General features: G+C 42.7%; 1 protein-coding gene across 1 annotated transcript in view; it reads right to left on the reverse strand.

Annotated features, from left to right (window-relative positions):
* The window catches only part of ORC3 (origin recognition complex subunit 3), a 131464-nt gene that overhangs the window by 71116 nt on the left and 33465 nt on the right, over positions 1–26883 (reverse strand). The window contains exons 7-10 of the mRNA XM_030195642.1: positions 20038–20171; positions 13044–13203; positions 8812–8925; positions 3369–3502 (exon numbers count right to left, since the gene is read on the reverse strand). Of these exons, the coding sequence (XP_030051502.1) occupies positions 3369–3502; positions 8812–8925; positions 13044–13203; positions 20038–20171 (542 nt within the window). The remainder of the gene's footprint in view (positions 1–3368; positions 3503–8811; positions 8926–13043; positions 13204–20037; positions 20172–26883) is intronic.

Consider the following 26883-nt stretch of genomic DNA (forward strand, 5'->3'; position numbering starts at 1 on the left):
TGCCCAGCACCTTAGTTCTTCACAGCCAGAGTCACCAGCCAATCATCACTCAGACATCCACACACATGCAGCCATTTAAGGTTTTCGTTATACCATCCATTTTCTAACTAGAGATCTTTTCTGTTGCAACAATTCTGAAATTCTTACTCCGTTAATATGATTGCCATGATATTCTTATGCACCTTATCTGTTATCTATATTCTGATTTTCTTATTCCATCAATGTGATTGTCGTTGTATTATATTGTAAGCCACTTTGAGCCTGCAAATTGGTGGGAAAATGTGGGTTATAAATGCAGCAAATAAATAAATAAATCCCACACCAATTTGAATTCCATTACTATTTTTGTCTCTTACTGAAGGTGCGGAGGGAGAGGTAGGAAGAGAACTCATAACCACTTGTAACCTCCTCTCCTCCTTCCTGTACACGTTAATTGATTTGATTACTTTATTTTTTGTCTAATTAGATTGTAAGCTCTTTGAGCAGGGACTGTCTTTCTTCTATGTTTGTGCAGCGCTGCGTACGCTTTGTAGCGCTATAGAAGTGATAAATAGTAGTAGTAGTAGTCTCTTGTAACCAGAGCTAATATTGTGATGTCATAATGCCTCAGGCCACCAATAAGAGCCAACCTCAGTGATGTCACAATGGCTTGATTGTCCTATACTTGGCTTACTTTTATTACATAGCTCTTTGAGCAGGGACTGTCTTTCTTCTATGTTTGTGCAGCGCTGCGTACGCCTTGTAGCGCTATAGAAATGCTAAATAGTAGTAGTAGTAGTAGTCTATCACCTCCCATGGGAGGGAATTCCAGACATTGAACATCCTCTCTGTGAAAAAGAATTTCCTGAAATTACTCCTAAGTCTACCACCCCACAACCTCAGCTCATGTCCTCCAGTTTTACTGTTTCCCCTTCTCTGGTAAAGATTTGTGTCTATATTAATACCTTTCAAGTTTTTAAAAGTCTGTACCATATCTCCCTTGTCTCTTTTCTCTAGGATATATATATATATTAAGGTCTTTCAGTCTCTTCTCCTACATCTTATGGCACAAGCCCTGTATCATTTTTGTTGCCTTCCTCCAAACCGTTTCTAGTCTTTTCACATCCTTAGCAAGATATGGTCTCCAAAACTGAACATTACTCCAGGTGGGGCCTCACCAATGACTTGTACAGGGGTATCAACACATCCTTTCTTCTGCTGCTTACGCCTCTCTCGATGCAGCCTAGCATCCTTCTGGCTATGGCCACTACCTTCTCACACTGTTTTGTTGCTTAAAGAACCTCAGACACCATTACCCCAAGGATCCTCTCCCTGTCTGTGAATATCAGCCTCTCACCTCCTAGGATATACGGCTCCCTTGGATTTCTACTTCCCAAATGCATCACTCTGCACATCTTTGCATTAAATTTTAATTTCCAAACATTAGACCAGTTTTCTAACTTTTGCAGATTCCTTTTCATTTTTCCACTCCCTCCGGGGTGTCCACTCTATTACAAATCTTGGTATCATCCACAAAAAGGCAAACCTTATCTTTTAACCCTTCAGCAATGTCACTCACAAATATATTGAGCAGAAATTGGACCTAACACTGATCCTTGAGGCACTCCGCTACTCACATTTCCTGTCATCCAGTTTCTAATCCAGATCACCACTTTGGGTCCTAACTTCAACCTGTCGTTTAATTAAGAGTTCAAGTGTACAGCGCTGCGTACGTCTAGTAGCGCTTTAGAAATGATAAGTAGTAGTAGTAGAAGTAGCCTCCTATGAGGAACCGTGTCAAAAGCTTTGCTGAAATGTGTAACAATACCTGTAAGTAGCTGAGGACTATTGTTAATGATTGTTGGGTTGTCTATATATGAGAAGAAAACCCGGGGGGGTGGGGGGGACTATAAGTCTCACAGTGATTCAGCCAAGTACCACAATTAAAAATGTTCTCTATAAGGGGCAAGCAATGAGACAATTTGAAACAAAATACAGGTTTTGCTACAATCTTTCTCCTTTAAAACCAAATATTCCCAATATACATGGCATTTTCTTTAATGTAATCTCTAACTGCTAACTAAACCAAACTAAACTAAAGCTACTCTCTTATCTAGGATTGACAATGGAAAATAAACCTTGCAGAGTCAAAGTTAGGAAACTTGGCAAGAATTAATAAAGTGATAGAACAGAGACAGTTTGAAATGCCTATCCTAGGCAGAGGGATTTTTGTTTTTTTAAATCTAGGTTAGAAGACATTAAGAACATTAAGTATTGCCATACTGGGACAGACCAAAGGTCCATCAAGCCCAGCATCCTGTTTCCAACAGTGGCCAATCCAGGTTATAAGTACCTGGCAAGATCCCAAACAGCACAATACATTTTATGCCGCTTATCCTAGAAATACTGATCAAGTACTGCGGCAATATTCTACTATAGCTTAATCTGATATGTAATACAAAGGCTAGTAGAAAATCTGATGTGTGTTTATGTTGCGTCTTACCCCTGCGACTGTATGAGACTTTCCCTATTCAGAAATACCGCTGAGAAATATACCCAGCACTAAGACGCAACATATACACACATCAGATTTTCTATTAACCTTTGTATTACATATCCTAAAAATAAGCAGGGGATTTTCCCCAAGTCCATTTTAATAATGGCTTATGGACTTTTCTTTTAGGAAGCTATCCAAACTTTTTTAAAACTCTGCTAAGCTAACTGCTTTTACTATATTCTCTGGCAAAGAATTCCAGAGTTTAATTACATGTTGAGTGAAGAAATATTTTCTCTGATTCATTTTAAATTCATTACTTTGTAGCTTAATTGCGTGCCCCCTAGTCCTAGTATTTTTGGAAAGAATAAACAAGCGATTCACATCTACTCCACTCATTATTTTATAGACCTCTATCATATCTCCCTTCAGCCGTCTTTTCTCCAAGCTGAAGAACCCTAGCCACTTTAGCCTTTCCTCATAGGAAAGTTGTTCCATCCCCTTTATCATTTTCATCGTCCTTCTCTGTACCTTTTCCACTTTCACTATATCTTTCTTGCGATGCAGTAACCAGAATTGCACACGAGCACCACAACGCAATACAGATACACAGTCAGCACAATTTAACTAAGCAATTGAAGTCCAGAGAACAGATAGGTAGCTAAACCTATAGCCAGACAGTTGAGATATTATCTCTTGTAGACCCTGATGGTGCGTTAAATATTTGCTGGGCCCAGCTGCAGAGCCTTAGTCCCTAACATGGGAGAAAAAAAAAGTTTATTTTCAAAGCTGTGTTTTCCTTCTAGAGGCATATGATGCCATAAACTATATCAGTCCATGGTCAAGGAAAAGGTGTAATAGACTTCTGGCAAAAGAGCCCGCTGCTTCTACTTACCTCATGAATGACGACAGCTGTCGAATGTTCTCACACTGACTGTGTGACAAATTCCTGAGTCTTTTCTTTGCTATAGACAGGTGACAGCAAAGAACACTGAGTGCCTGGGAGTAGAAGTGCTCTACAACAGACAGCTGAGGAAAAGAAAAAAACAAGCATGCAGTCAAAGCAGGTGATGCAGACTGGAAAAATCACAGTTATTTTAGTAAAAGATATGATTGTGACCTAGGCTAACCTTTGGCATGACTATTTCCCCCCCTTTTTTTTCTCTTTGCATATTTTCTACTTTAAAGAGATTTTTTCCAGACCGGCACAAGAAAAACATGCTTTTCCTTATCAATAGTGGATAGAGTAGACACTGCTAGACAAAGCAGATCTCTTTCCTCCACTGAGAAAATATATCCATTTTACCTCCCATGGGAAAAACATACCCAATTTGTACACTGTGATGCTGTGAGTGAGGAATGAGGGCAGCCTTCAAAATAAACATGGAGGGGCATAATTGAACGAAAACGCCTATCTCCATGGGCGTTTATCTCCGAGAACGGGTCAGTGAAGGGGCGGACCGAACCGTATTTTCGAAAAAAATAGACGCCCATGTTTTATTCAACAATGTGTGAGCTGGGCGTTTTTGTTTTTCAGCGATAATAGAAAATGAAAGCGCCCAGCTCAAAAACGAATAAATCCAAGACATTTATTCGTGGGAGGGGCCAGGATTCGTAGTGCACTGGTCCCCCTCACATGCCAGGACATCAACCGGGCACCCTAGGGGGCACTTTTACAAAACAAAAAAAAAGGTCAAAGAGCTCCCAGGTGCATAGCACCCTTCCCTTGTGTGTTGAGCCCCCCAAATCCCCCTCAAAACCCACTGCCCACAAGTCTACACCATTACTATAGCCCTAAGGGTGAAGGGGGGCACCTACATGTGGGTACAGTGGGTTTGGGGGGGTTGGACGACTAATAAGCATTAAGCAGCACAATTGTAACAGGTAGGGGGGGATGGGCCTGGGTCCACCTGCCTGAAGTCCACTGCACCCCCTAACAACTCCTCCAGTGACCTGCATACTGCTGCCAGGGAGCTGGGTATGACATTTGAGGGTGAAAATAAAAATGTGTGAAACATCATTTTTTTTGTGGTGGGAGGGGGTTAGGTACCACTGGGGGAGTCGGGGGAGGTCATCCCCGATTCCCTCCAGTGGTCATCTGGTCATTTAGGGCACTTTTTGGGGCCTTATTCGTGAAAAAACAGGGTCCAGGAAAAGTGTCCTAAGTTCTAGCTAAAAACGCATACTTTTTTTCCATTATCGCTGAAATGCGCCCATCTTTGTTCGGCAGATAACCACGCCCCAGTTCCGCCTTCGCCACACCTCTGACACGCCCCCATAAACTTTGTCCGCATCCGCGACGGAGTGCAGTTGAAAACGCCCAAAAATCGGCTTTCGATTATACCGCTTTATTCGTTTTTGTGAGATAAACGTCCATCTCCCGATTTAGGTCGGAACTTGGGCGTTTTTCTCGTTCGATTATAAGCTGGATAGCCTGTTCTGCCCCCATTTGCATGGAGGCAGGCTGTCCCATTGTTTATATGTATATGTTGGACATTGTTTATATCAGATTGCATAGAGTGCTTGTGCCCTTGAAAGGCAGGACTACAAATCTTAAGTCATAGTAACATAGTAGATGACGGCAGAAAAAGACCTGCACGGTCCATCCACTCTGCCCAACAAGATAACTCATATGTGCTACTTTTTGTGTATACCCTACTTTGATTTGTACCTGTGTTCTTCAGGGCACAGACCGTATAAGTCTGCCCAGCACTATCCCCGCCTCCCAACCACCAGTCCCGCCTCCCACCACCGGCTCTGGCACAGACCGTATAAGTCTGCCCAGCACTATCCCTGCCTCCCAACCACCAGCCCCGCCTCCCGATCTTGACTAAGCTCCTGAGGATCCATTCCTTCTGCACAGGATTCCTTTATGTTTATCCCACGCATGTTTGAATACCGTTACCGTTTTCATTTCCACCACCTCCTGCGGGAGAGCATTCCAAGCATCCACTACTCGCTCCGTGAAAAAATACTTCCTAACATTTTTCTTGAGTCTTCCTGCAGTGCTCTGTAATAGGCTTTCCTGAGCACGTGTCTCAGTTGCCTATGCCTTATGGGACTTTTCCAATTGGCTGGCCCTTGTCCCTGTGTATGCTGAGCTGTGACCAGCCCCTTCTCTCTCCACTGGGGTTGAAAGTGTCTAAGCTGACTTCTTTACCTTGTTGCATACGCTCCCCTTCAAGCTACTGTAAAATAACCAACTTTTTTACCAGTTTAAAAGTATTCACCGCATCTACTCTCTCAGCTCAGTGCTGAGATCTCCTGGCTCCCCTTCTACACAGGGGGAGCTGATAGAGAACAGACTCCCAGTTCTGCAAGGCAGAGACTCTTGTTCAGCACATCTAAGTCAATTTCCTTTGTTTGAATTTGCATTAAAGAAGATTTTAGTTCATGAATTCTGAGACTTCACATTGATATTCATTGATACTCTGGTTAACTGCATGCTAATCTCCTGAGAAAGCCTACCAGGAGACAGAGCAGCACACAGACAGACAAGGTTGTGAAATAAGGCAAGCACTTTATTCAGTTAATCCTGAAGCCTGTTACTTCACAGGGTCAGGTAAAGTATCTTTAATTCTATGAAAAGTCTCATCGAGCCTGTGGCTGACAGTTCCCAAACCACGGTTTGTGGCATGTGACTACCATGCCCCAAACACAGTCTATAAGCTCTCTCTCTAGGTTTCCAGGTCTGGCCCCAGCCAGACCTCAGAACAAGGCTTCCAAGCATAGGCGTAGTTTGACTGTTTCATTTGGGGGGGCAAAGAATGGGCGGAGCATATTAGCATATCATTTGCATATATACATATGCAAATGAATATGCTAATGTGGAGGAAGGAATTGAATTTACAGGCAAAATATCACAGATGCACATTTCAAAAAGCTGACACATTTCAATTAATAAATTATGAATAAAATACTTTTATCTACCTTTGTTGTCTGATCATTTAGTTTTTCTATTCGCTTTGGTCCCAGTGTCTTCTGTTTTATTCAGTGTCTTCTTTCCAGTAGTGTCTTCTTTCCCCACCCCTCGCAGTCCCATCCATCTCTTGCTCCTTCCTTCTGCTCCCCACCCCTCGCAGTCCCATCCATCTCCTGCTCCTTCCCTCTGCTTCCCACCCCTCCCAGTCCCATCCATCTCCTGCTCCTTCCCTCTGCTTCCCACCCCTCCCAGTCCCATCCATCTCTTGCTCCTTCCCTCTGCTTCCCACCCCTCCCAGTCCCATCCATCTCCTGCTCCTTCCCTCTGCTTCCCACCCCTCCCAGTCCCATCCATCTCTTGCTCCTTCCCTCTGCTTCCCACCCCTCCCAGTCCCATTCATCTCCTGCTCCTTCCCTCTGCTTCCCACCCCTCCCAGTCCCATTCATCTCCTGCTCCTTCCCTCTGCTTCCCACCCCTCCCAGTCCCATCCCTCCCAGTCTCATCCATCTGTTGCTCCTTCCCTCTGCTTCCCACCCCTCCCAGTCCCATTCATCTCCTGCTCCTTCCCTCTGCTTCCCACCCCTCCCAGTCCCATTCATCTCCTGCTCCTTCCCTCTGCTCCCCACCCCTCCCAGTCCCATCCATCTCTTGCTCCTTCCCTCTGCTTCCCACCCCTCCCAGTCCCATTCATCTCCTGCTCCTTCCCTCTGCTTCCCACCCCTCCCAGTCCCATCCATCTGTTGCTCCTTCCCTCTGCTCCCCACCCCTCCCAGTCCCATCCCTCCAAGTCCCATTCATCTCCTGCTCCTTCCCTCTGCTTCCCACCCCTCCCAGTCCCATTCATCTCCTGCTCCTTCCCTCTGCTTCCCACCCCTCCCAGTCCCATTCATCTCCTGCTCCTTCCCTCTGCTCCCCACCCCTCCCAGTCCCATCCATCTGTTGCTCCTTCCCTCTGCTCCCCACCCCTCCCAGTCCCATTCATCTCCTGCTCCTTCCCTCTGCTTCCCACCCCTCCCAGTCCCATTCATCTCCTGCTCCTTCCCTCTGCTCCCCACCCCTCCCAGTCCCATCCATCTTCCCTCTGCTCCCCCCCCCCCCGCGAGGTCCAAGATGGTGACTCCGTTTACCCCCTCTCTTCCTCCCTCCCTCCCTCCGCCGCAGGCAACAGTCTTCAGCTTTTCCAGCGTTCCTGGCAGCGGTAGCTATGTACACGCTGCCTTCGGTCTGCCCCGGAAGCCTTCTCTTCAAGTTCCTGTTCCCACCTATGCGGGAACAGGAACTTGAAGAGAAGGCTTCAGGGCAGACCGAAGGCAGCGTGTACAACGCTACCGCTGCCAGGAACGCTGGAAAAGACTGCTGCCTGCGGCGGAGGGAGGGAGGGAGGAAGAGAGAGGGGTAGACGGACACGCTCCTCTCCGTCCGCTACTCCGCTTGGCTTCCCTGCCCTCTCTGTCTGCGTCCCGCCTTCCTCTGACGTCAGAGGAAGGCGGGACGCAGACAGAGAGAGCAGGGAAGCCAAGCGGACGGAGAGGAGCGCGTGCGTGCATGTGTTTTTTTTTTTTTTTTTAAACTAATGGTGCGGCGGCGCCTCATCGTCGTTTGGGGGGGGGCATTGCCCCCCCTCGCCCCCCCCAGTCTACGCCTATGCTTCCAAGTCTTCAAATCAAAAGGTTGGCTTACCGCAGACAGGTCACAGTAGCTAAATGTATGTCATAAAAGGCATATGCTGGTTCTTTAGTTCTTCCTTCCCTGGACCTACTTAACGCCATTCTGGCCCTGCCTTTTATACTTCCTGGTTCCTGTCCTTTTATTTAAATTTTCTAGTTTAATATGTATAAGGTCTGTTTTGACCTAGCAGCTTTTTATCCGATGCGGTGTTTTGTTTTGTCAAACTTAGCACAACCTTCTCGATCTGTAAATTTCTTTTCCTTCTCTACCATGAAGAGTAACGTAAGAAGGAAATGTATTGATTCATTGTTTTCTTATCAGGCAGCTAAGTTAGGTAAAGACACTTCTTCATTGATATTACAGGCATCAGATCAGGTAATAGCTCTCTCCTGCCCCCCCCCCCCCCCCCCCCCCCCAATGACCACTGTTCTGCATCTGACAGCACAACATTCAGCAGAAATGCAAACATGGCATTTAATCAGCAAATACTGATGCACTATTAGTGCCAAGCACCAAACACCTTAATGCCAGAGGTTGTAATGTTTAATGAAGCTCCATGTTGGTCGATATGAATTTGTAAGCTAAACCCTGTCACCCCCCCCCCCCCCCCACCCCATCACTTATAATACACTGTGACCTCTACAAAATTCATATAATCCTCCCTTTGGGAAAATCCTGAAACTGAGATCTAGGTCAAAACTAAAGCAGTCAACTTCAACCACCTGTGGTTTGAGACCTTTGGTCTTACCTGAAGCCCTTTGATGAAGTTCTGAACAGAAAAATCATGATACAAAAAGATGTTGGTGAGCACCTGCAACACTTTCCCACTCGGCCTGAAGGGAAACTGAGTTGTCAGAAGAAGCTGAAGGAAAACAGAGACACATTTAAGTTTTATTTTATCTCATCACTAAAATATTTCTCTAACTGATTTCTGTTAGCAAATGTAACACTAGTAAAATGACCTCTAAGGAGTATTCTTTGCAGGGCTTAATTTGTAGATAATAAAGGAAACTGAACTATGAAGCCTAGGGAAAGGACAAGCAAGGCAGAGGCAGGAGTAACACAAAAAAATTAGGCTGAATTAGACAGCAGAGTGTTCTGGTCCAGGCTCACCTCTTCCCTCTTCTCCCCTACATGATGTCTAGAAGGAAGAGGTTACAGCAGAACACCCCTGGAGTCACAAAAGAAGTGAAGGAACTGCATTCCAGGTCATGGCCCCAGAAATTAAGCTCTGATTCTTGGTGACACAGCCATGCCTATTTTTTTCATACTTATGCATGAATTGTGCACGTAACTGCATGTACTCAGTTAGTCTGTGTGCAGTGAAGCAATTGTGAAGCGCTGCGTACGACTGGTAGCGCTATAGAAGTGACATAGTAGTAGTAGTAGTGAAGCACTTCTGCCTTGTTTATTATCTGTGTGTCTGTGGGCACTTCTGCCTTGATTTCTTGTTGCTTTGTTCTTAGCATGTGTGCACTTCTGCTTCTGTTCTTCTCGGTCTGTTTGTATGCTAGGTTCAGCCTTCAGCCATGGTTCTGTTGTTTGTCTGTGTGGGTCAGCTTTGTGTCTTACCTAGTCTGCCTTGCTTGTTCTAGTCCCCTCTACCTTAGCTTCAGCCTTAGTTCTGTTGTTTGTCTTTGTGGGTCAGCTTTGTATCCTGCTTGTGTCTGCCCTGTTTGTCTTCAGCTCCAGTCCCCTTCCTGTTTGCTTTCAGCTTCTGTTCCTACCAAGCTTGTTTGAGTATCCTGAATCCGGCTGCAGTATCCTGAATCCTGTTCTTGTCAAGCTTGTTAGAAAATCCTGAATCCTGCTTGAGTATCCTGAATCCTGTTCCTGCTAAGCTTGCTTAAAAATCCTGAATCCTGCTTGAGTATCCTGAATCCTGTTCCTGCCACGTGTCTACTTTACAAATAGCTTGAATGAGCGATCAAAGTTGGTTTGGCCCCGAAGTGATGGACTCTGATAAGGCCTGGTGATTGCAAGCCTAATTGCTTATAACAGAAAATAGCCTGAAACCCAGGAGGAAAGTCTGTTTTGATATTTTTGTGCTTCTGGGTCTCTTGTGTATAGACACACCTGCATAGTGGTTAGGGTGGTGGACTTTGGTCCTGGGGAACTGAATTCAGTTCCCACTTCAGGCACAGGCAGCTCCTTGCGACTCTGGGCAAGTCACTTAACCCTCCATTGCCCCATGTAAGCCGCATTGAGCCTGCCAAGAGTGGGAAAGTGCGGGGTACAAATGTAACAAAACAAAACAAAAAAAAGAGATGTGTAGTTTAGTGTGGTTCCCTTTGAAGAATTACCTGATAGATCTAATAAGATATTACCAATCAAGATGCTCTGAAAGTTATTTAAGTGTTCACTTTTTCATAGGTAACCCAAGTTTAACCTAATTCTTCCCTTGTTTTTCCCTCCCAACCGATGCCAAACAATTCTGTCTAATCCAACTCCTTAATTAGTAAGTGGATTTGTATTACAAGATTGAACTGGGGTGGATGGGAAGTGGAGCAGGAAGGGAGAGAACTAGCACCTCAGAAAAGCTGTGACTAAGTTTTATTAGACTTGATCCTTGAACTAATGAAAAAAAGTCCAACAGCAGAAAAAAAAAATGTAACAACCTAAAACATAACCTAACATCTCAACCAGCAATATACAAATTTAAGAAAAAGAAATTAAGCTTGTGGCCATTGCAAAGGTGATTCCTTGCAAGACATGGACCATAGTTGGTAGTGGAGCCCAACACAAGGGAACCTTACAGACACAGGGTAGATATTACCATTGCATGATGGGGCTCATCCACCTATGGGCCGTCCCAGTCTATGTAAGGAATAGGCACCCAGTCTTAGAAACTGCTACATTGCAGATCAATCTATATATATAAAACTCACCCTCAATGTTCTATTGTCTGCTGACGTCACTGAAGCCAAGGTTCGTATGTTCGAAGCTCTGAAGCCACGAAAACCACAGTCTCTGGGCCCCACCCTCGCGTCAGCTCCAACGATCTACTCAGGCCACAAACTCCGGATTTCCACACTGTAGCTCTGCTCCGCCCTCGCGTCAAAACGCGATGACGTCGAGGGCGGGGCACGAAAACCGCCACCCACACAGAGCTACAACGGAAACAGCAGCGGTGCAAGCCACGAACCAGGTAAAACAGCGACGAGCCATGCAGCCATGAAACCCTTGCTAGCGCCCGTTTCATTGCGCTCAGAAACGGGCCTTTGTTTACTAGTGTTCAATAAATAAGTCAAAGCCAAAAACACAAAATTGGTTGTCACGGTCCCAGGCTTTAAACAAACAGTCACGAACTCTGGAACAACGTGAGCCCTTGGCCTACTGTTGTCGAGCAAAACCCCCCAAGCAGGACTGGACAGGATTCAGGATGCACTTGACTTGGCTGGAATCGGATTTGGGAACGGACTTGGCTTGGCTGGAACCGAATGCTGGAACGGACTTGGCTTGGCTGGAACAGGATTCAGGATACTGGAACCGGATTCAGGATGCTCAAACAAGCTTGGCAGGAACAGGATGCAGGATACTCAAGCAGGATTCAGGATTTTCAAACATATTTTACAGTCTGAAGTAAGATAAATTCCAGTAACAAGTGAACAAGCAAACGGAACTACACATACAGAATCAGAATGTGGAGGGTTAGGTCTCACAGAAAAGGAGGCAAACCAGTTATACCTGGAGGAGAGCTTTTGACTCGTAACCACTTGTAACCACTCGCCTCCACCTACCCTCCTCTCTTCCTTCCCGTTCACATTAATTGATTTGATTTGCTTACTTTATTTATTTTTTGTCTATTAGATTGTAAGCTCTTTGAGCAGGGACTGTCTTTCTTCTATGTTTGTGCAGCGCTGCGTATGCCTTGTAGTGCTATAGAAGTGATAAATAGTAGTAGTAGTAGTCTCTTGTAACCAGAGCTAATATTGTGATGTCATAATGCCTCAGGCCACCAATAAGAGCCAACCTCATCAGTGATGTCACAATGGCTTGATTGTCCTATACTTGGCTCACTTTTATTACATAGCTCTTTGAGCAGGGACTGTCTTTCTTCTATGTTTGTACAGCGCTGCGTATGCCTTGTAGCGCTATAGAAATGCTAAATAGTAGTAGTAGTAGTAGTAGTAGTAGACTCTGGGGCTGATGCAGAAAGCTACAGTGGGCAGAAGTGCGCGGTTAACGAGAGGAACAATGTAGAAATGGATTCAGTGTGGGAGTTAGCTCAAAGGGTAGACATCAGCATATTAAAATGAATTGTAACTAGGCCATTGGCTCTTTTGCCCCTATGAAGATTTTAAGGCCAGCGCAACCCAAGAAATTTATCACCAGGTACAAGGAAACAGAAAGGTGTGCTCACCCTCAGCACTGGGACAGAAAAGATTATGTAAGTTTTAGACAATTACTTAAAACAAATTTATTTCAAAAATATGGTAGGAATTGAAGTTAGTTTTTTTTTATCTGATTGTGTTGATGTTTAATTGTAATTGCTGGATTTGTCCAGCTTCTTTGTACGGAACTCATATTAAACTGCGAGGTACTGAGGTTTACAAAAATAAAGTGTTATGTTATGTCAGATATGGATAATCACATCTTGGGACTAAGGAGAAGTACAAAATACAATTGTGAGCTAAGTAGGGTAAAAGTTAACTTCTCTTTTCCATGTTGGAAATGTATCATTTTATGAATTTTAAATCAGATTGTATACTAACTGCATGCCAACTTGCATTTGTATAAATTAGTATATTACACACTTCTTGCCATGTACTACAAAATATGAAAAATATAATAGTTATTTCATCTGTGTGGACAGAGCTCCATGAATAAGTACATCAATTTATTATTATGAATGATTCTATAAATCACACAGCAGGGCTTGAAGTGGTCCTTTCTGACTTGGCAATCAGTCGAGCCTTTACTGACCAACAGACGCAGCTTTTCCTGCAAACCCAAGTACATACGTTGGAGAAGAGTTACCTTATCGATGACTGTGCCCAGGTGCTGCGTGCAGGAAACGGACTGGAAAAGCTCTATGCAGAGCAGAGAAGAAACAGAATGTGACAGCAGCCTGTGAATAATCATTGGAGAGGTGGCAATTCCAAACACAAGTATAAGTGGCAGCTCCCGAGTGTACAGGCTAGTTGAAGAAGAAAGAAAGAGAAAGAATTAACATTTTACAGGTCTACGGTGCCTGTAATTATTCTGCCTGTCCTACATAATAATCAAGTTTCTGGTACCACAATATAGTAATGGCCTCCTTTTGTCCTTAGAACAAACCCTTTTAGTACAGCACCTATGCTGGTGTCTGAAAGATGTCCAGGGATCTGAACAAGCAATTATAGATAACTTACATTTAGTTGTTCCTGTACCTAGACATCTAACAAAGCCTTACATTTATGATCAGGTAGTCCTGCTTTCTTCAACTCTTATCCATCACTCAATAGCAAAAACCATATGTTCATTCCATGTTCTATGAGCTCTAAAGCTTTCAGAGGTTGTAGCTACAGACACTCAAAGTGTAAAAATGTGGCAACATGTATTCTGCATTGTTCTTCATCCCAAAGCCTCATTTTCTTCCCCTTATGTTTAAAGTAACGTAGGCTTTATATACAATCTTATATTGATTTTCCTTTAATGCCGTATTCAGATTAAGCATTGTAAGCTCCTCAAACAAGCTAACAATTTAACAAACATTTTTTTCAGCCCCGTTTTCCCACATTGATGCAGAATGGCACAAATCTGCTTTTGTCGGTGGAAACTGAGCCCATATAGCTGTAAATTGAGCTTTTTAGAGGCCTCTCCCTAGGTATCCAAGGCCTCACCTTTTGGCCTCATTATCATGCTTACATTGCTTTATCTCTGAATCCCCCTTGCAACAGCTAGATACCTTCACCCTTCCTTATCAGTTAGAAACTGATGGAGACAAACATTCTTTTTTTCTGCGGACATGCATGTTAAGCTGGCCAGGCTCTGCTCACATGTACATATTTGACTGGTCAGGTTCTGCCTCGCCTGGGATGGGCACAGCAGGAGTATAACCTACTATGCACTGGTAACTTAGACGTGGGACTTCTTTGGAGCTTTTTTCCTTTCTTTGGCTTCTTGCCCTCATATTTCATCTCTATGCCCTGTGGAGATAAAGCTGCAAATCTCTGCAGGCCACACCCTTCGTTGCTCCCTCCCCGTACACAGGAGGTTAGACAGCCATGAATACCATCCATCTATAACCAGAAGCTGTGAGCTGTTTGATATGATGCCAGCAGAATAAAAGCATCTATCATATCCTATTTCCTGGGTGAATGTCTGAGGTTTTTTTTTTTTTTTAATTTATAGAAGTCTTTATTAAGCATTGTTAACACATAACAAAGCATATGCAGTTCAGTACAATACAATTTTGGACAAAGTATATTATAACTAACATGAAATACTAAACAAACAAGACATCGGGTACATTGTACGTGTCAGCTCTATATCTACTGTCAACTTGACTTCAAAAATTTTTTGGTTTTTACAGGTTACTTCCCTCCCCCCCGATCCCAAACCCACCCAACCTTCCTCAGTTCTCATATCTCCCCCTAAACCCCCACCCCACCAAACCCCCACCCCCTCTGCTCCCTCCATCACTCAACAATATATCCATCAACCAGAACATACATTCAAAAAAGGTGTCCATATCTTTTCCCATTTCAACAACATTCTCCTTTTAGCAGCCGTCAGTCTCTCCATCTCACAGATATAACGCACCCTGGTGATCCACCTTAGTAGAGAGGGGATCAGCGGCGACTTCCAGTTTTGAGCCAAGTTAAGTCGAGCTGCATGTAAGGCCCCCCTCACTAAAAACCATTGGTGAGATGACAAACCCTCCGGCCTCTGCCCCTGTAAAAAGACCAGAGGATGCCAATGCACAGATTTTCCCACCCACACCTGAAGACGTGACTGCACGCCTTTCCAATAGGCCTTTGCCTTAGGGCAGGACCACCAAATGTGTCCCATAGTCCCCACTTCACCGCATTGTCTCCAACATGTTTTTGGCACTGTAGGAAACATGTGATTCAGATGAGCCGGGGTAAGATACCATCTGTAAAACACTTTAATGGCATTCTCTTTCATATGCACAGCTAGTGATGATCGCAATATCCCTCTCTCCAATTTCAACCACTCCTCATCCGAGAGGACAAAGTGCAATTCCTGCTCCCACTTCCTCCTATGCACTAAGGAAGGATTTTGTCGCGCCGCCAGCACTCCATACAAATAAGTAATCATCCCACGCGTACTCCTAGGAGTCACACAGATTTCCTCCAACGAGTGCACCTCCCTCCTTAGGCACTTACCATATACAGGCCCCTTCAAGAAATGCTTCAACTGCAAGTAGCCGTAATGGTCACTAGGATTAAGTTTATAATCTTCCGTTAATGTCGCGAAAGGGATCAGATCCTCTCCAATATGGAGCTGCCCTAGCATATCCAGACCCATTTCTGCCCATCTGAGTTTGTAGTCTATGCACATTTGTCAACCAAAAATACAAAAGAACTCACAAGGTACAATCTAGATCACACACCTGTGCTAGTGTTTCTAAATATAGTATTTCTTTACTATCCCTCGCTATCTGATACAATTGGAACAATTTATTCAGCTGTGCTGGGACCTGAAAAAAATGGTTGTCCAACTTTGAAAAGAATCCCCTCCTCCCCACTAGGGGGCTTTCTACATTAATGAGATCCAGTAATGCCTAACTTGAAGGTATTGCAAGAATTGCTGGATTGGGATAGCCTATGTATACTTCAGGGGCGTATCTGCTATGGGGCCACAGGGGCCTGGCCCCCGCAGATTTGCCCCTGGACCCCCCTACCGACGACACTCTCAACCCCCCCTCCTCCTGCCGTCACTCCGCTGTCGCACCTCACCTCCCTTTGCTGGCGGGGGACCCCAACTCCCGCCAGCCGTCTCCGTCCTTCCTTCCTTCCTTTGTTTGGGGTTGGTGGTTTCTGACGTCCTGCACGCATGCACATACAACGTGCAGTGTGCAGGACGTCAGAAACCACCAAACCCAAACGAAGGAAAAAAGGAAGGACGGAGACTTCGGCTGGCGGGGGTTGGGGAAGAGATTTGTCCACCATCCATTGGAGAGAGAGTGCTGGAGAGCTCTGCCTATGCACTGTCTTTATATGGTGTGCATCACAGCTCTCATCTTTGTCTCCATCTGCTGGCTGGCAGACACAACCCATTAGTTCTGGCCAAGTCTGGTATAACAAAAAGAAACAGCCATTTTCCATAAATAAAACATGCCTCACAAATGAAAAATGTTTTATAAAATTACCTCCTAAATCTAGAGAACTGTAGCAGTGGAATCAATCCCAACAGAACCTCAAAAAGTGCTCTATCCCTCAATCCTTACTCTTTATTCCTACTCCATAAAACATGTTGGCATTTCAACACCACAGTGATTTTTTTTTTGACTGCATCACTGGTCAAATGTTCAATTTACACCTATATGTTAACTAATAGGCTATAGGATCTCAGGGATTTGTCACACTTTGAAGATAGTCATGATATTTTTCATGTCTTCAAAAAGATTTGAAGCAGTGTAAAGAAAAGCTACAAAAATGGTATGGGATTTCAAGATGTATGAGGAGAGACTTACTGACCTCAACACGTATACCCTGGAGGAAAGGAGAAACGGGATGATATGATACAGACGTTCAAATATTTAAAAGGTATTAATCCACAAAAAAACCTTTTAGAGGCAGGAAGTTGGTATAACTAAAGGACATGAATTGAGGTTGAATGGGGGCAGACTCAGGAATAATGTCAGGAAGTATTTTTTCATGGAGAAGGTGGTAGATACTTGGAACGCCCTCCCGCGGGAGGTGATGGAGAGGAATACGGTAATGTAATTTTTTTTTTTTTTGTTACATTTGTACCCCACGCTTTCCCACTCATGGCAGGCTCAATGCGGCTTACATGGGGCAATGGAGGGTTAAGTGACTTGCCCAGAGTCACAAGGAGCTGCCTGGGTGGGAATCGAACTCAGGTCCTCAGTTCCCCAGGACCAAAGTCCACCACCCTAACCACTAGGCCACTCCTCCACTCCAAGTCTGGTATAACAAAAAGAAACAGCCATTTTCCATAAATAAAACATGCCTCACAAATGAAAAATGTTTTATAAAATTACCTCCTAAATCTAGAGAACTGTAGCAGTGGAATCAATCCCAACAGAACCTCAAAAAGTGCTCTATCCCTCAATCCTTACTCTTTATTCCTACTCCATAAAACTGTGTGGGAAAAACACAAAAGGAATCCTGTTTAGAAGGAATGTATCCACAGTAGCTTAGCGGAGATTAGGTGGCAACACCTGTAATTGGGAAGCAAAGCCAGTGCTGGGCAGACTTCTACGGTCTGTGCCCTGAAAATGGCAACGACAAATCAAGGTCCGGTATAAAAAGCATCACATACAGTAAGTTGATCTTGTTGGGCAGACTGAATGGACTGAACAGATCTTTATCTGTCATCATCTACTATGTTACTATATTCATCCAAAATACTCAATGATACAATAAATTACTAAAGTCAAAACAGAAAAAAATAGAATATGAAGATGGAGAGCCTGTAATTGAAAATTATTAAACGTTTGTGATCATCTCTGGGAAAAGGTGACTAAAGCCACCAGAAACAAAAAAATGAGGTTTCAATGAATTCTGTGAGAGCAAACAATTTGTAATGCAAAAGTGCAAACCCTATCCTTTTATGTGAAAAAATAAAAAAAAGTTACTGAAGTTCAAACATGTAACTTTTTCAGACTGCTTATGGACCCATGATATGAAAAAAAAATCAGTCATCATTCTCAATATTTTGGATTTGCTACTTTTGTCACCTCTTCCCAGAGGCATCCCATATAACAATAAACAGAAAAGAAAGAGAGGATACACAGGGTTTAAAAAACTTGAAAGCACATTTCAGTGCTTCACGAATGAAACATTGGAGTTCAGAGAGTTTGCATTATTAAGCATTTTAGTTTTATAGAAGGATAACTTTGTTTTGTTGGTTCTCTTAACAAATTTTGTATTTTTTAGTCCACTATGGCAATTCCTCTCAATATTCTGAAACCTGAAAAGAGAACCAGATAGAAGATGACTCTGGCAAACATTCAGGCAAAGGAGGATTAGGACACTCCACTAACATAGTAGATAACAACAGATAAAGACCCATATGGTCCATCCAGTTTGTCCAACAAGATAAACTCATAGCATAAGGTATGATGTGATACTACACGTGCATACTTGTTCTTGGTTTGTCCTTGCCATTTTCAGGGCATAGACCGTAGAGGTCTCCTTGGCACTGGCCTTGTTCTCCAACTACTGAAGCTGTCATCAAAGCCCCACTCCAGCCCATTCAATTCTGTCCAGCCATATCAGGGCACAGACTGTAGAAGTGTGCCTGGCACTGGCCTCGTTCTCCAACTACTGAAGCTGAATCTGTCTAGCCATAATCAGGGCACAGACCGTAGCAGTCTGCACAGCACTGGCTTTGCTTCTCAGTTGCTGGTGTTGCCATCTAATCACCACTAAAGCTTGTTTGGTTCCATGCCTTCCATACAGGATTCCATTGTGTTAGCAATATTAATTATCGATGACATGACCAGGGGATGAGCAGAAAGGAGATAAGGTCAGTGGAGTACAAAGTGAACTCCTGGAGCATTTTAAAACAAGCGTGAGATTCCTCTTGCCGATTCTAAAAGAGATGGAGACCAGGCAAAACTGAAAGAGTGTAGAAGATCTTTAAGCATGAAAAACACTTTGGAGGTGGCCAGTAAACACAATATGGAAAATATTTGGATGAAAATAAATCCAATTGTCTTGCTGGCCTAAAACTAAACGGCTAATGGCAGTGGTGGTCAGTAAGCAGCAAAACAAAGCAGAGGTAGCAGAGGAGGAGAAGGTTCAAGATTAGCCAGAAACAGATTTATTGAGAACTGACCCAACTCAGCCAAGTTTTGGCACTCACGCCTTCGTCAGGGGTGGTCAATAAAAACTTCTTCTTGACACAAAAGTGGAACAATTCCACATATATCCAGTACAGCATCAAAACACATATGTGCTGGTTACTTAGCGCCGCAATACCAGTGTTTTGCTTCTGTTCTGTCATAGTGGTGGTCAGTAGCCAATATGTATATTCAGAGATGCTTGAATAAGTGTATCAATTTAAAAACCATGGAAAAAATTAAAACACTGTCACCACTAAATATTTCCTCCACTATGTAAATTTTACAGTGGAAAGGGCAGATGCCAGACAAAAATAACCTAAAGCAAACCAAACCACAGGATAAAGACCAAAAATACTTGGATCTCTGAGTGCTCTGGTATCCATGCATTTCTTTTAAAGAATGGTGGCAGGACTGCCTTCTATAAGACTATGTTCCACTACCTCTATTTTTGGGTGGACTGTCAAGATGATTTAGTTTTTAATTTTGTGCCATATGTTCCACAATGCTAGAGTGTTGATAAAGGTGGAATATGAAGTACAATAAATCAAGTTTAAAAAAACCTTAAGTCTATGACTAAGACAACGCAGATGGCAAAACTAAATTGTAGTATTCTGGGAGCTAAAAATCAGGAAAGTATATTTCTTATACATGTTTCATTTAGGCTAGATGTGGAAGCATCACTTGCAACACTCCAAAATGGAATAACATAGAAAAGCCCTCAAACTACTTGAAAGTATCCTTTGCATCTAAGTACTGTTCTTTCCGAACAAATAATCAACATCACAGTTCCTTTTACAAAAAACCTTTGCATCTCAAGATGCCTTTCAATCTGCTGGATAAGGAAGAATAACAGAAATTCCTCTAAGGTTGGATGTTCATTTCCCACCTTTTGATGGAAACTGGTGCCTAAACATGTCTTTACAGTAGCCACTGGATTGGTAGCACATTGTGTGAATGGAAACTCATGCTTCAGAGCATACAGCCAGATACCTGCTAATGGTGATGAAATCCTGCAAGACCTTAGGTGTGAAGCATTCCAAGTCCTTCAAGATCACCACAACAGGAGGCAATAGCAAGTGCTGAAAAGAGGAGGAAGTACGTTTCCTGCTTTGCGTCAGATTTGTCTTCAAATATAAAAAAGAAAACAACATTTTAAAAAAGAATTAATATAATTCTTACTGCTTTGAGCAAAATACTGTTCAGAAACTATTTTTCTACCCCCCCATGTTTTCCAGCATCCCATCTCTAGATGGAAAATCCTAAAACCAAAAGGTTTTGGAGAGATAAGTACATAAGTACATAAGTAGTGCCATACTGGGAAAGACCAAAGGTCCATCTAGCCCAGCATCCTGTCACCGACAGTGGCCAATCCAGGTCAAGGGCACCTGGCACGCTCCCCAAACGTAAAAACATTCCAGACAAGTTATACCTAAAAATGCGGAATTTTTCCAAGTCCATTTAATAGCGGTCTATGGACTTGTCCTTTAGGAATCTATCTAACCCCTTTTTAAACTCCGTCAAGCTAACCGCCCGTACCACGTTCTCCGGCAACGAATTCCAGAGTCTAATTACACGTTGGGTGAAGAAAAATTTTCTCCGATTCGTTTTAAATTTACCACACTGTAGCTTCAACTCATGCCCTCTAGTCCTAGTATTTTTGGATAGCGTGAACAGTCGCTTCACATCCACCCGATCCATTCCACTCATTATTTTATACACTTCTATCATATCTCCCCTCAGCCGTCTCTTCTCCAAGCTGAAAAGCCCTAGCCTTCTCAGCCTCTCTTCATAGGAAAGTCGTCCCATCCCCACTATCATTTTCGTCGCCCTTCGCTGTACCTTTTCCAATTCTACTATATCTTTTTTGAGATACGGAGACCAGTACTGAACACAATACTCCAGGTGCGGTCGCACCATGGAGCGATACAACGGCATTATAACATCCGCACACCTGGACTCCATACCCTTCCTAATAACACCCAACATTCTATTCGCTTTCCTAGCCGCAGCAGCACACTGAGCAGAAGGTTTCAGCGTATCATCGACGACGACACCCAGATCCCTTTCTTGATCCGTAACTCCTAACGCGGAACCTTGCAAGACGTAGCTATAATTCGGGTTCCTCTTACCCACATGCATCACTTTGCACTTGTCACTATATCACCAACCAGCCATCTAACAGTAAACATTCTCATTTATTTTTCTATTTTATATCTTTACTGGAGTATCCTACTTACAAATCTATTGACTATAAAGGGGGACATTTTATAAGGAGCTTGAGCATGTAGAACTGCATTTTAAGCTCTCAAGTAGGCGCTTATGAAATTGCTCAGTGGTAGATGTGCCGAAAAAGCAGGTACATAGAAACATAAGCACCTATTTTTATATGATCTACGCCTAGGCGTTTCTGGACGCGGAAATAGAACTCATGCACATATTTTATAATGTATGTTAATATACACCTACTCTTACTGACACAAACATATATACATGCCTCATACCAGGTATAAATGGGTGCAACTACTTTCTCTGGGATAATTTTATAGAAGCGCAAACGTGCAAACATTACCTTTTCAAAATATGTACCACATATCTGTCTTATGTACCTTGACAACCTAGATGCCCTGTTTTAAAAATTACTATCCAAAAAGGTAATTTTCAAAAACATTTCTGTAGCCAAAACAATGCTTTACCTGCAGAAATGGACTTTCATATAATTACCTATCTGTACATGGTACGTCCTGGGGAATAAAGTGATTGTGTATGCCATAATTTCTGCCATAATTGCCCAAAACTCCTCCATCAGACTCCCCCCCACAACCTCTTCTAATGTTCTCCAACTCTGCCTGGACTTCTTGACCCCACCCACCTACCCATGTGCCCCCTCCCCGATACTCCACCTGAACTTCCTGAAGCCCCATCACCCACTTCTAAAGGTAGGGCTCAGGCACCACCATTTTGAAATATGGCAGAGCTGGAGGCAGAAGTGGGCATTGCTCATGTTTTCAGAGATGAAAGGGAGAGGGAGTTGGGAAATCCAAAGTGTAGGCACAAAATAGGCCCTGAATATGGCACTATGAAACACTATGAACCTGACTGTCACAGACTTAGGCCAATGTCAGTTCTCATGCAGAGGCTTCTTCTTGAAGCAGGCCTCAGGTACACTGCCAACACATCAAGGCCGGAGCCAGGCAGAATAACTTTCAACAGCAGCCCTGTTTACAGAACTGGGGACTTCATGGTCAGAAGAAATCAGCTTGTTGCACCTACAGCCTGGGTGTTTGGTATGTAAGCATTTATAGGATGAATAACTCTTCTGGGCAAAGCTACCCAATGAGTAATTCCCAGGTTCCGTTTACAGGAGTCTGGCTAAACCAACTTCCTAGCTCTGTCCAGGGGTATATATTATAAAGGAACCTGGCTGTTCTGGGCCTACACCAGAACTTTTCTTCTGTTAGAGAGTATTCTTTGCAGCTAAGTACAACATTGAAAAGCCCCAGACTTGTTATTCTAGTCGGCATGACACTATACCACTAACCCATGAAAAAGGGTATAAAAATCCTTTCTAAAAATCACCATGTCAGCTGGCTATTGTCTAGTTCAGGTCAGGCAAGAGCTGATAAAATAAATCAGCTTTACTATTTCTCTTTGCCTGCTCTCTGTCTGTGGCACAGCGATTGTGATTAAACCACACAAAGGGAAGGGATCAGGGAGTGGGCACTTGGGCCAACTTGAGATGGGGTTATAAGAGAGATACAAGGGAGATATAAGGGGGCCATTATTGCACATTTTTTGTTGGAGGGGATGCAAGGGAGTGTGTGGGCAACCATAAATTTTTTTAAGGGAGTTGGGAGGGAGGGTAGGAGGTGCAAGGGAGCCACTTGGCTCACTACAGTTTTTTTTTAGGTGGGGGGGAGTGCAAAAGGGCCACCTTTTTGGGGGAGGGGAATTAGGTAAGCAATGGCACATTTCACTGCTCTCAAGGATAGCAGCATCCATGCAGCACACCAAATACCATTATGTACACCCCAAGAAATTAACAAGGACCTGGGGTTCCTAGCCATTATAAACCATAAAACTGTATGTCTCTGTTGATCACCCTCCCCTCACCTACCCACACCAATCCTGTTAGAATATCAATGATATGCTTTGATGTCCCCATGCATACCTCCGACCCACCCCCATCCTCCCACCCTGTCAGACTGTCATAATAATGCTTGAATGTTTTCACTTATATACACTGTCAGCTAGCACATGTGCTTATTTCCGATCTGACGAAGAAGGGCAACCTTCGAAAGCTAATCAAGAAATGTATTAAGTTATGTCCAATAAAAAAGGTATCATCTTATTTTCTTTTCCATGTTTTATTTGGTTTGATTTCTATAGATTCTACATGGAATGTTGCTATTCCACTAGCAACATTCCATGTAGAAGTCGGCCCTTGCGGATCACCAATGTGGCCGCGCAGGCTTCTGCTTCTGTGAGTCTGACGTCCTGCACGTACGTGCAGGACGTCAGACTCACAGAAACAGAAGCCTGCGCAGCCTTCTACATGGAAGGCTGCTAGTGGAATAGCAACATTCCATGTAGAATCTCCAATAGTAGCAACATTCCATGTAGAATCTCCAATGGTATCTATTTTACTGTCATAGTAATGCTTGAATGTTTTCACTTATATACACTGTCAGCTAGCACATTTGCTTATTTCCGATCTGAGGAAGAAGGGCAACCTTCGAAAGCTAATCAAGAAATGTATTAAGTTATGTACAATAAAAAAGGTATCATCTTATTTTCTTTTCCATGTTTTATTTTGTTTGATTTCTGTTGATAACCTTAAGAGTGGACTAACACAGCTACCACACTCCTCTACTTAAGAGAGATATAAAAATTATAGGGATATTTTACTAGCTTAGTTCGAGTTATCTGCAGCAGAGTCCATTTTATTCCTATGGGCCATGCTGCGGGTAACTCGAGCTAAGCTTTAGTAAAAGACCCCCTATATGATCTAATTACACACTTAACATGCAATTCCAGTACAATAATTTTTAAAATACAGTAAATTCATTTAGTGAAATTTTTGCAAAATAACTATGTCTTCAATGCATGCCTAAAAACATAATAATTGGACATAGATCTTTAGATAAGGCACTCCATATGTCTAGAACTTTACCCCAATTCCTAGTTGTAGTTAGGTACCATATTCTTGTATTTGGAATTGCAAGTTTCAGCTCATAGGAAGAGCACAAATTCTAGTGAAATATGGCTGAGAGATGAAAGAAATAAGATATCCTGGGCAAAGTCCATATAAAATTTTAAAAGTTACAGTCAGCATTCTAAACTTTACTCTGGCTTTTATTGGAAGCCTGTATAATTTGACAAGTATGGAATTGAGTGATCACTAGGCTCTTCCCCCTAAAATCATTTTTGCTGCTGCACTTGGAAGAATCTGTATCTTACAAATCAATCTTTATCGTAGGCCCTCAAAACCATATTAAAATAATCCATTTAAGTCAGGTCTAAAGCCTGTACAATCAATTGTAAAAGTTGAATCTCCAAAAACGGTTTGATAAAATGCATCATTTTGAGTTTAGAAAGCATCTTTTTTGTGACCTCCTTAACATGTTCCATTTTCACTCTAGAATCTAGAGCCACTCTAAAATATTAATCTACATTTTTAACAAAATCTGTCCCCCCAACAAGCTTAGGACAACTTCTCGGAAATTCATAGAATTCCCTCCCCCACCCAAAAGGCATTCGTTTTCAAAAGATTTATCTTTAATCAACTGGTATTCATTCACATATGTATCTTACCAAAAATAATGGTCACATACATATGTGTGTCCTCCAGTGATTTTCTTACTAGGAAAATAATCAATACACCATTGGCATAAGAATAATACATTAGACCATATGATTCAAAGACTTGGCCTAGTTAGAGTTTGAACAGAGTGATGAGCCTTTGGGGACTCCTCTTGCTTAGGCCAATTTTGTGATCATTGGTTTCTCCAAATTACCTAAAGCCTTCTATTCTCCAGAAATCCTGTAAACCAATTCAACACTACAATTTCTATCCCACTCAGTCGACTCAATAACATTCCATGTTCCACTAAGTCAAATGCTGCAGATAAGTCTAATTACATAACCAGTGTTTGTATTCCCTTATCCATTAACATTCTTAATTCAGTTAACATTGCAGTCAAAATTGTTTGTGCTGAACACAGCTCTAAAATATGATTTGTCTTTTGATACAGTATATCACATTTGATTAAAAGTTCTTATAATTATGTTACTACTATTGTTTTAACTACTACTACTACTACTACTTAACATTTCTAAAGCGCTACTAGGGTTACGCAGCGCTGTACAATTTAACATAAAAGGACAGGCCCTGCTCAGAGAGCTTACAATCTACTTTGATAAGTACAGGCAGCATGGGTTAATTTTGACCAGTTGCCAATCTGTGACGTTGAAATTAGTCCCTTTAAGCAAAGGTGTAAAAACTATCTTACCCATTTCTATTGGGTAGTCACCTTCAGACAATGATTCGATTCACAAATCTCATTACCCAATTACAGAGGTTTTCCGGCATTTATTTCAGAAAAATAGCAGGAAAGAATCCAAATACAAGTTCCGTTAGCAAACCTCTTTAAAAAGTCCTCACCATCTGCGCAGTCACTGGTGAAAAGGAATTCCCCATATTATCTGCGACAGAGATGAGCATATATTCTTTTGTAAAAGTCTCCCTCAGTGACCTCATATTTCATTTCTATTATGCTGTTTTCAGCCTAGCCAAACTCTAATATTGCTGGTTCATGCAATATACTTTCCCTGCACTTTTTCAGGAAAGAAATTTGCAAATTCACTGCTTTCAAATGAATATCTTGTTTATGCTCTGGCTAATCTTTGAGTCCCCTATATAAACAGTTCTTTTTAAATGTTACTACTGTCTAAACTTTTTAGAGTAACAACATTTCTTTTCCCACTCTAATCTGAAGTTTATATTCATCAATCTGCCTACGCCATTTCAATCTCGCTGCTTCCTCCTGTGTATTCTTGCTAAATTCTTTCTAATTTGCTACATTCTCTTTTCTTATCTAGTAGCCTGGATCAGTTTCAGATCCAGGAGTTTTTAATCTTCTTAATGATGCTAACCTGCATGGAGTGGCAGGTGCAGCTCTAGCTACCTTATTGGGCAGACTAGAGGGACCATGCAGGGCAGGTCTTTATCTGCCGTCATATACTAGGTTAATATATTTTATTCAATGCAACCTGCACTGAACCATCTAATATGTAACAATAGAGGCCGTGATCTAAATGCAGATAATCCACAATGCAGACCAGAGTAAAAGTAGAAATCCACTTTTTATTAAAATCAATTGCCCGATGTGACCACGTTTCCCCACCCAGAGGCCGCGTCAGGGGCTTATCATTCCTCTATAAAAATACACAAAAAATAAATAATAAAAAACATACTCATTAAATATCATCTTAAATTATTAATTACAATAAAAAACTAACCCAAAAACAAGTACAGACATAATTTGAGCACTTGGGAAGGAAATTATTATGACGCTTGAGCTGACTTGGCTTTTTATTTTATTTTTGTTACATTTGTATCCCGTGCTTTCCCACTCATGGCAGGCTCAATGCGGCTTACATGGGGCAATGGAGGGTTAAGTGACTTGCCTGTGCCTGAAGTGGGAATCCAACTCAGTTCCCCAGGACCAAAGTCCACCACCCTAACCACTAGGCCACTCCTCCACTGTTGCTACTATTTGAGATTCTACATGCAGATCACCAATGTGGCCGCGCAGGCTTCTACATGGAATGTTGCTA

The sequence above is a fragment of the Microcaecilia unicolor genome, chromosome 3 (genome assembly GCF_901765095.1).
Source record: "Microcaecilia unicolor chromosome 3, aMicUni1.1, whole genome shotgun sequence".
NCBI classification, from domain to species: Eukaryota; Metazoa; Chordata; class Amphibia; order Gymnophiona; family Siphonopidae; genus Microcaecilia; species Microcaecilia unicolor.